Genomic DNA, 11,547 nt, shown 5'->3' with positions numbered 1-11,547 from the left:
TGGCCCAGTTTTGGTCTGTGGATACCGAGGTATGCTTGGAAATAAAGCAAAGCCTTTAAATAGCACTGTAAAATACTGCTTTGCACTATATAATGATGGAGCAGGTCTCCTTTTGGGAACATAAAATCATTATTAGAGCACAGCTGAGTGAACGATCACTGTGAAGTCTTGTTTCCTACTTAAATCTTGACTGGACATTGCTGGTACATTCTCTTAAAGGGGAACTACAGCCTTTTTTTAAATGTATTATTTTTCACAAAACTAGGAAAGATGTTATAGACGACACCCAGGGAAGTGTTCTGAGTATATGTGTACATTCTTCTTCTTTTTTTTTTTTTTAACAAAACTGAGAACACAATAGAGTGAAGCTCATTTGGGTATGAAAAAAGATAATACATTCTGTTGGTCCATAAAACCATTTCTCCCATTTATTTTCTATCAAGCAGCTCCTTACTTTATAAATGATGACATCACAAGAAACGTACTTACTCTGGTTTCTGACTTTGAGAGAGTGAGTAGCTCATGTCACAAAAATTGACTGAGGCTATAACATATTGCAATTCTTAAATTTTTGTTCCCCACTGTCAATCATCCTGTACATGCTTGTAAAAACACTGGATAACAATGTTGTGATTCAAGTTTCTTAAAAATAAAAAAGTTAATTTGAGGATTAAATGGAATCAAAAGATGTATTTCAATCGGCTGAGAAGACAATTAAGCACAAATGTTGCCTTCATTACCTCAATTGACCCAGTGTTGGCCTGCCACTGCAAACTGTTTTGAACACTTGTTTACAGTGCGGTGTAACTCTCTCATATGTTAAGTTGAATTGTGCTTTAGTGTGATCTGATTACAACCCACCCCCCTATTCCCTCCGAAAATGAGAAACATTAGTGACACACAATAATAAACCGTAACAAGAACTAAAAAAAATCCACATTGATGTAACAATCAAAAACAGAACTTTATTGTATCAGTTCAGAAGCATTTCCCCTCAACCGACATACAATCTACCAAGTTCTCACAGTCCAGTTTAGCACCCAACCGTGGAGTCATACACACAGTACTAACACGTCACTAGGCAACTAACAATTTTAAGACAAACAGTTAATATTGTGCTGTACATTGAAGATCATTGTCATTCGTTAATACGTGTAGGATATTTTTCAAGCTTGACATTAAAAGGCTACAATGATTCTACTGATAACATTTAGGTCATATAAAGGTTTAAGTGTGCTCGCTGATGACACATCATGAATGGCTGGTTGGGACTTTCACAGGGCAGTGGCAGTCTATATAACAAGACGGCAGCTTTAACGTGGCTGCTTTTGGATAGCTGTGGTAAAGTGAAGAATGCTGTGGCTGTAGCTTCACCACCATGTCTCAGCTCTAAACAACAGAGTTGACATAGTACATGGATAGTGTGGTTTCATTTACTGGACTTAAAATGTACAATATTCTTTAGGTTGAAGTTTATAGAAAAAACTTTTCCCTGAATTCAAATGTTAACAATGAAAACTTCTGGACTGACAAATGCATAGAAATTGTTTGGAAAAGAAGTATGTCCGTCTAAATACATCTGCTATGTGAAAGACTTTTTATAAAACTACAATGGTATAAAGCATACAATACTGTTCAAACTGGAGTGCTATAGATCCAAATGTCTCTTCAAAGAATCTCCTAAAAGAATTAATGTAATTCTGAAGTTGTGTTTCTCCCCTTTACACTCACACACAATCGTTCCTCTACAATATAATACAATCACACGATAATGTTAAGAGAGTGGCCTTTTGTTTTGTTTTTTTACAAACACACAGCTAACTCGGGAGATACCCCAGCAGCTGTAAAGATGGTTTGTAAAATACAGTCGTGGCTAGAAGGAAAAATGCTTGTGGGTTTTGGTATTTACAGAATGTGCATATGTTAGAGTGAGGCTCCCTAACACACTCAGTGCGTTTCTTTGGTAGTGTCTTTCATTTTGTCGTTGGTGGCAATGTTGGTGAGTCGGACATTCTCTTCCTCCATGTTTTTCTGGTCACGCACTTCTCCCTCCTGGTGGAAACCAACCATCAGCTGGTAGATCATCACCCCAATGATGGTGCCAAGGAACGGGGCAAAAACAGGCACCAGGAACCAGCCGTTTCTAACCCTGAGAAGCGACAAAAAAAGAGTTCATTATAAACAAAATAGCTATTACTCTGTCATGAGGGTATAAGGTCAATGGCTAAGGAACACTGTAAATGTGTTGTGAAGTAGATGTCACATAGAGATAAATAATTAATGCGGAAAATGCTCAAAATTCTCTGCACTTACGTGAATACTTCAGTGCCCCACCCAGCCATAGCGGTGAAAATACGTGGTCCGAGGTCTCTGGCAGGATTGACAGCATACCCAGAGTTAAAACCCATTGACAATCCAATGACCAGAACCACAAATCCCACAGTGAAGGCCTCCAGCCCTTGGGGGATGGGGTTGTTATATGGATCCACAATAGCCAGAATACAAACAATCAGTGCTGCGGTGCCGATTATCTGTGTCAAAGAGAGGGACATGTAAGGAAAGTGTGAGTTGGACACCTGAGTTGTATAGCATTCATTTGTAAAATTAAATGTATTATGATTATAATTATGATAGCTGTTTCTGAATTTCATAGGGGTACCTGATCAAAGAAGCCATTGACGAGGGTGAGATGTTTTCCTGGGTAGGTAGCGAAGATGCCAGCTGTGGCCTTAGGCCCGGTCACATTGAAACATCCAGGATGGTCCCACAGGGCGTCTAAAGGCATACAAACAACACTTTTTGTTTAGACGGGTTGTTTAAATGACGCACTTACACTGTAAACTAAAACACAAATCTTTATATATAATGTCTTTAAATGTGACTCCATATCTGGATTCATCCCTTACCGTAGTACATGCCGAAAATGACGGCAGCACCGAAGAAGGCACCGATTGTCTGAAAGAGGAAGTACATGGGGAACTTTCTCCAGCGCTCTCTTCCGAGCAGGCACAGGGCAAAAGTCACTGCAGGGTTGAGATGGCCACCTGCAAATGTACACGGTGACAGGATGTCAGTACATATCATAGACCATGAACCCAAAAATGAGATTTATTAATACAAGGCACAAAGCTAGTTGAATTTTACTCCTTCAAATTGAATTTGTCTGAATAATGTATTGCTTTGAGAGCATTATTCCCATGTACCAATTATAAATGTATTATAATTTTAATTAATTTTGTGTACCTGATACCTGGCCACAGACCAGGATGCCTAACATGGCAGCGAAGCCGAAGGCAAAGTTGACTGTGAGGAACATGCCATGGGAACCGCCGCTAAGCACCAGCTGGGCCACAGCACCGCAGCCAAACATCTGAAGAAAGAGAACAAAAGGCAGGTTTATACTGGGTCTAAATATGCATAAAGGCTTATAAGTTGGTTCTGATGTAGAGACAACAGGTAATAATCCGATAATGTTATGTGTGCTGTGGGATATTTCTGTGTGATTTTAAAGAAAAAGGAAATAGAGGAAATTCATTTTCTTCAGGGCTTTCAAATGTTTCCGTTTTGAATGTTCCAGTACCACACACCAAACCGTATTCAGTATCTTAAATGCATACTGTATACATTTAGTGCTTTGTCAGCCAATCAAGGTTAAGCTGAGGGGTGAAACGAAGCAATGTGATCATTATCAGTGAAACCAGTAGAACAAAGACCAATTAAAGAAGCTCTACTCAGAATTAAATTAGCTCTATTGTGTTCCTAATGGCACACAGGAGTACAGTATATAAGGTCACAGTGATGACCTTGATTGAGAGAGAACTTTCGCTGCTACTGCCCAGCTGATGTAACTGGGAAGGAAGAAAAAAGTTCTGTTTCCACTTTGGACGAGGGAATAGAGGAAAACACATGTGTTTGTGGGCAACGGGGCTGACTGTCAAAAGAAGAAGGATTTGCAGAATGTACTGTCTTTATATGTAGGAGCAGTACTGCCAAGCAGGTGCCATGCTGTTTATTCTGTACACTGTGTGATTATGTGTGTGTCCTCATTATATGTGTTTTTGGTAAAGGAATATGTGTGGTCCAGGTCTTGGCTGCTGCTCTTTAAGCCCCCCTGATGAGGATGCTTTTCAGTCAGACCACAGGATCAGATGTTGAGGTTAGCTTGGGGGAACCACACTCAGAGGGACTGGCGCCTAAAGGGGAGTTCATCATCACTGGGCTCAGTCTAAACTCTTTTCCACCCCTGATGGAGCCAGCCATTACTGGAAAAATACTACCTCAATCAGTCCCATGTTAGAATTGTGCTTGGTTTTGTTTTTGGAGTGTGGGTGGATGTCTCCTTGATGTTATTATGCCATGATGGGCTCGTGTGATGTGACAATAAAAATTCAAAAACTCAGGACTTTTTCGCTTCAAAGTTTTCTCTTAATGTCAGAAGCATTGGATTACAAATGACGGTCCATTAGCTTGCAAGTGCCAACTTCCTCGCTTGGATCACATTCCAGTAGAAAGGTCTCATTTAAATCGGACACTGAATCTGGGATTGAGTGTTATTACTAACTGCGTTCACTCAGTTAAAGAATTTCAGCAACTTAGGTTAGTTAAGTGCACCCTGCTTCCTCCTCGACCAACATTCAATTGCTTGATTCAGCTGGTCATGCATCCATGCAGCTAACTCAACTTTTAGTATAGTCGGGGAGCTAAAAAAAAACCCCAAAAAACATAGCAAACTACTGAAACACACATTTGGCAATTGTTTGGGGGCTGAAGGGGAAAAAAACTGCTGGCCTGGAACCAGTCTCCAAATCACTACCTGTGTGAGCTTTTCAAATTCAGGATGAAGCTTCTCAGAAGCCCCCCTACGGCTGCCCAAAGCAGGGAACAGTGGTTTTGAAGTGGAAAATAAAGTGCGTGTTGTGAGAGTGCAACGAGAGGTTAACAAAACAGTTACAGCAGAATAACCAAAGAGACTATACTCCTATAGTCGACATCCTTTTCAAGGACATCCTCTCAACTGATCTGCTACTACTGTATAGATTCCGCGGTTTGAGTGTGAACAACACACATCCACACAAACTATACTGACATCAGCCTGTGGCTAATAAGTCAATTAATGCATGATCATTTACTTCAGCATGAACTGAGTTTAGAAAAGAAAAGGTTTAATAATTCAAACAAGTTTCTAGGAAATGCCAAGAGTGCCAAAATCAATAAATACAAAGAGATACACACATCCACACCCATACACACACCCTCACACAGGTCACATACTCCTCCAGGTCATAGTAGCTGATTACCAATAAGCTGTTTGACTGGTTTAATTAGTCACTAGAAGAAAATTTTATCGACAGGCTAACATCGTGAGAGAGAGAAGATGTCCAACAAATATAATGACAGATCGAAAAGAGAGACTTTTGTCATCTCTGACAGTCATGTTTATGTTGTTATGCCTATTGTTCTGCTACTGACTCTCCCAGTGCTGCCATCGACATGTGTCACCTATTACATGACTGCGCCACACCTTTCTGTCCCATTTGTAGTCATAGTTCATGATGCTCACCTGACTTACAACTGTTACATATTTTCAGATGTTAGTGCTTTTGTAGTGAGTAACTATAGTTTTATGTTTGTACAATTTAGTTATGTTTATATATCATATCTAAATTACTTCTGACAAAGCTTCATGGGTGGGAAATGTGAGTCTTTCATCTTTTATTTTGTTTTTACACGACTTGGATTAAGTATGAGAATGAAATGTTCGCTTGAACTAAAGGTAACATGCTTCTATGATATGCCTTTATAAATGGCTTTGTTAATCACTGAAAATGAGCCACTAAAATCACTAAATGTTAAACCATTACAAGAGCCTTTAGGTTGCCCATTAAGCTGGTTGTTGCACTATAGTATTTAAACTATTAACGTAAAACTTAAAACTAATTTTACATTAAGTACCAAGTTTCTGCCAAGTTCTGTTTGTTTATCAGAGTAGATAGCCCAGCGTCTGTTTCACTTTCTTACTATTTTACTCAATGAACAAAAGAAGTGTCTGTTTCTCCTTTAATGCAACAATTTCCTCATATTTATTTTAAACAGAAACGTTTTTTTTTTTAACTGGGCAATATTGGATGACAAGCTGCTCTTTCAGATTTCCTCTTTGCCTGGCAGAATGCATCAGTCTGTGGTAAAATGATTGTCGAACATAAGTCATTACTGATGTTTAAAAGTGCTGTCTGTAGTTCAGGGCCTTTAATACTGAGTTATTATTTGGCATTGACATTAACATGCACGTTCTTGTGCACACAAACACCTCACCCACTGTTAAGTGATAATAGGATGTCATGAGGTCTTGGCTCCGGGATCCAGGATCCCAGCTTTCAAGCAAATATTGTCCCGTTGTAGTCCTGAACAACCTGTTACCTACTTATTTGTTCTTATTTGTTATGTGCCAATGTAAGTAACCCTACAATAACATTATTTATCCCATACAAAGAGTGAATAATATAAAAGGCTTACAAATAACATGCAGTTTCTGTTGCGATAATTCATCACTCTTCAAACATGGCAATACAAAAAGTATACAATACAAAAGCTGTCATATTGAGTGCAATGGATCATACTGCAACAACAAAAGAAAAACTGAATGGTGTGCGTACTTAAAGAAAAAAAAACACTCTAAGAGGGCGCAGAGTTCAACTATTATTAACGTATAGCATATTTCAATTTATATATAACATTCTAACCTCTTCTTTTAAAGCAACTTATATTAAAAAAAACATCTATTTCAGCATGAGATGACACGATGTAAGTTACATGCACACACACACACACACACACACGCACACACACACTTACCACAAGGATGAGAGTGCCAAGACACTCTGCCAGGGCCTGGCGGAGCAACAGGTTACGGATCTGGAAGAACCGGGACAGTTTGTCCAAATACACCTTCTGTCTGCCCATATTTTCTTTCTAGAGGCTGATGAGACCGTGAGAAGACAGGCACAGTATGTGGATAGGATTTTCCTGAGTGGTTGTGAAGCTGGGAGGACCAGGCTCCTCTTATAGAGCCAAGATGGGCTTGGATTGGGCTGGTGCCAAGCCAGAGCTCGGCCCCACCCTCTCCACCACGCCTCCCTGCTTGTCACGATGTGATTCAGAGTCTGGATTACTCACTTGTCCACTCTTACTCTCTCGCTGTCCCTGTTTCACACACACACACACACACACACACACACACACACACACACACGCACACACACACACACACACACACACACACACACACACACACACAGCCACACACACACACACACACACACACACACACACACGCACACACACACACACACACACACACACACACACACACACACACACACACACACACACACTCCTATTCTGTTGTATTAACTGTCTTAACATATACGTTATATTCACATTACTATCAATATTATTATAGTTACTGTTAGGCTTTGCTTGCATCTCTGGAAGTGTGTCTGTCTTTGTCTCTCTCTGTCCATCTGTGTGTCTTTTCTCTCTTTCTCTCTCCTTTTCTTCCTCCCCAACCGGTCAAGACAGATGGCCGTCCTCCACAGAGCTTGGTCTATCTGACGTTCCTGCCTGTTAAAGGGAAGGTTTTCGTTGCCACCATACTCTACAGAGGAATTGTTGGGTCTATGTAAATCATAAATAAGTCATAGAGTGTGGTCTTTACCTACTCTGTAAAGTGTCCGGAGATAACTTTTGTTATGATTCAACACTATAAATAAAATTGAATTGAATTGAATTGACACACACACACACACACATACGGTACATTGTTGTACCTCTGAGTTCCTTCATTGACCTCATTCATTCCATGCATGCAACAACCCATGTCTGACCATGACCTTTACACTTTATTTTTATTTAAAAGTTCAACCAAATTCAGACTTCTATAGATACATAATAAAAATAGCCTTGAGATCAAGCAGCTACAGAAACTTTAAAATAAGTGTGATAACATCTCCCTGCATTTGGAGATGTGTATGTATCTTGTACTTTTGATTGTGATTACATGTTATTTACCCTATACTGTTATTTTGCACAACTGGTGGTAACCTGTGTTGCTTAAACCCACACCAGGTTTATCTGTTTGCCCCTCTTAACAGTTAAACTTGGTGCCTTAAAATCAACTGAATTCTACATTTCTGCAGTCTTTATTAACTCTCTCTTTTTACAAGTTTGCAGTTAGCACCTGTTTTAAATTAGGCAAATGAATCACATATAAAATCTACCTTACAGATAGAAAGGATAAGCGCCTGCTGCAAAATCCTGTGTGCACTTAATGTACACTCTGTCCACCATAACCCAGCAAACTGCAAACCCAAATATCAAATCTCGAAATCCCCCCCCTGTTGAAAGAAGATACTTGACATCGCCAATTTCACATCCTGGTGAAGACATTTTCCTCATGAGAGTAGAAATAAAACACACACACAAACCCACCCACAACTGTAATATATACCTGTTTGCAGCCCTGACTGGTTCACTCCCACCCGTTCACACACATCTTTCTCTTTTCCCTTTCTGTCCCTCACCTCATTTTCTCTGACCTGTTCTTTTGTCCCCCGTCTGAAACTTCATCACCACATATTATACCTTCTTTGTCTGGTTTCAATAGAGGTGTGAGAACATTTCCAGTTTTATAAGCCCACAGACATGCCTGTATCAGTAGGAATCAGTGTACCATTTCTTTACTCTGTTTGGAGTTAATTTGTTCTATTTGGGCTATACACTATTTTGTTGTGACAGTGGAGTACATTATCAACGTAGATCACCTGAATATTAAACCTTTGTGCCCAATTCTGTATAGGTTACTTGCTGTAGACATTTAACATACATGACAGCTACCAAATGTACAAAAACAAATTGCTAAGTGAGAAAATGTTACGTGACCATATGTTAAAATTTTCCACCTCACTGAGATGTAGAATGTATCTCATTGAGGACAAGGGCAAAACAATGGTTCAGAAAATTATATAGAAATTACATGTTTCATCACTGAAGGACCCTGAGGCAATCTGAGTCATGTCAGTCATAGCGCCGGCGTCAAACCCACATACGTCATGAATGTTGCGCAACTGTTCACAGCAAACTGTTTTAATGCAGGTTGCATGGAGAGGGGAGGGACAGAAGGAGATGGTAGGTTCCCAGAAATATGAGTTGGCCACCAGTGTCATACCGGGATGTTAACGGGAATTTGGGTAAAAAGAATGGATGTGATCCAAGTCGACACAACAATGTGGATATTAAACATTTCACATCAGAATTGAATTAAACTATATGGTACATTTGAGTTTCTCAGCATGGCAGGAGCGACCTCCCTGAGGCTCCTCTTATAGTTTAGGGATCTGCAGGTGAGCTCTGACCCTCTTTCCAGGTTGTTTCCTTGCTTCTACCCAGTGCATGCCTGATACCCAGGTCAAAGAGTAGTAAACTTTAGTGTATTAGTATACTTATTTTCAAGTCCTTTGTAAAACACTCTTAGAATGCTTTATTAAAGTGTACTTTAATGTCACATCATTGGAAGTGCATTAAAGCATACATGGACTTTGATGTAGTTTTTTTTTTAAGCTGTACTTCAGTGAAGTTTGATTTTCAAGTCCTGTCTAATAAAAAAATAGACTTCAATTTCCCTTCATTAGAACTGTGTGCCCAAAATAAACGTATACACTATCAATTGAACTGTAATGCCTTTTTAATGTTTCCAACCCACTGGTGATATCGTACAATTGTACTGCAAGTGTGTTTTTAATGCCTACAAATCATGATTTTCACCAGCGTACTACACTTAAAGTTTATAAAAAGCTGTGCCAATTCAGCATACTATTTACCCTTATAAGTATAGGTATACTCAAGTAGTACTTAGGACTACTTGAGTATACTTAAGTATGCTTGAAGGCGACAAATAAAGTACAAAGTACACTTACATATTAAGTAAGTATAATAAAGTATAATACATGTATATTATTTTTTTTCAACTGGGTAGGCTTCAGTGCCCATGGCCTACATGATAAGTAGGTATGGACAATGTGCTTGGTTAGTTATAAAAGCATTCCTTTTGTATAGTTATACTAGATTTTTATCCCTTTATCTTGTGGTGCTTATTCATTCTCAAGTCCTAACTGCCTAAACTCCTTTGGTAGGGTACTCCAAAATCCTAATTCTCAGTATGACACATTTCTACCATCATATTTCTCGTAAACATATTAACCTGACCAGGGCTGCCATCTTTTAGATTTAGGGGTGTGTTTGCACATATTTCTACGCTGCTTTGGTCTTTCTGATTCAGTTGATCCCTTCATGCTTCCAGAAGGAATCCCATCTAGAAGGCCAGAGGAGCGGCATTTTTGGGCCACATGGTTTTAAACAACTCTTCCTGGAATGGTTTGGCTCAGGGACAGGAATTGAAATGTAAAAGAGAGGTGGTTCCCACAAACATTAGGGGAGAGCCATATAACCAACATGGATTTCTGTCAATTTTCTGATATAACACGTCAAAAACAATTAAGCTTTTCTTTTTGACACATTTTCCATGTCCTTGACAGATCATTGGAGAATGATCACTGTTTCGAATGTTTTCAAATCATCACAATATACCATGTGTTTACCAGATGTGTTTGTCTCCAGTATCAGTTGTTTTCCATCAGGTGCTGGAAGACAGGAAAGGTGGAGACAGGTGTAGAAAGATTGATATCCTTCAGACTGACAGCACAGGTTGGCACTCTGCCTTGAGTTAGATAGAGATGATGGCAACAACAACTACACACTCAAATTAAAGAGCTGATACACTTCCCTGCAGGTCAAAAGTCCTAGAACTTGCACATTAAACTCTCCCCCTTTTTGATCCATTAAGACATCCTTGATCCTAGGTAGTTGTGTTTCTGGTTTTTCAGCCACTTTCTTTAAATATATGTTAGTCCACTGACTTGTTTAGCTTATATTTCAATAGAACTATTATCCCCATGATATTAGTCCAGTCTTTGTGAAAGACTAATCTGCAGTCATGTCTGATCATGATATCACTGATAAATGCTCAAATTACTGCCAGTCTGGCACCGGATTGCAATAGGTGGTAATGCTATCTGTTTTCAAATCAAGTTCCCAGCTAACGCTTGTAATTGTTTGATGAATCACTCCAGAATGGTTTATACAAGTCCATAGACACAGCTGATGTTTGAATCAAGGCAATAAGATGGTTATGAAATGTGTGTTACGCAAGCATATTATTGATCATCACTTTTCCAAGGTGGGAAAGTTGGTTTTGCAGCACTGTCTGTATGTATTATACTATACTGAGTGCTTTGTGGTGCGTTAAGCATGTCTCTGGCACATTTCCGCTTTCTTAAAAATTAAACTGGACTGTAATCAAAACAACATGCTTTCTCTCTGTGTCAACAGCTGCAGACATAAAACACATACACATCCTATGACACAACCGAGTTTGTCAGCTTGGCTGTTAAGAATTTTTATATGCTGTACACTGCAGACCTATGCTGTACTGGA

At 39.3% G+C, this 11,547-nt stretch overlaps 1 protein-coding gene across 1 annotated transcript; it reads right to left on the bottom strand.

Moving 5' to 3' along the window:
* Positions 1-945: 945 nt before the first annotated feature.
* On the bottom strand, positions 946-7,046 carry LOC310945974 (aquaporin-3-like). Its single transcript, XM_083912240.1, has 6 exons — positions 6,853-7,046; positions 3,244-3,370; positions 2,907-3,044; positions 2,660-2,775; positions 2,314-2,531; positions 946-2,149 (listed from the first exon to the last, which is right to left on the bottom strand). Exons 1-6 carry the CDS (start codon positions 6,958-6,960, stop codon positions 1,948-1,950), a joined length of 909 nt encoding a protein of 302 aa, XP_083768366.1. The 5' UTR covers positions 6,961-7,046; the 3' UTR covers positions 946-1,947.
* Positions 7,047-11,547: the final 4,501 nt, after the last annotated feature.

The sequence above is a fragment of the Echiichthys vipera genome (genome assembly GCF_963691815.1).
Source record: "Echiichthys vipera genome assembly, chromosome: 4".
Lineage (NCBI taxonomy): Eukaryota > Metazoa > Chordata > Actinopteri > Perciformes > Trachinidae > Echiichthys > Echiichthys vipera.
Note: the sequence above shows the minus strand (reverse complement) of the source record. Positions and strands in the feature narration are given on the sequence as shown.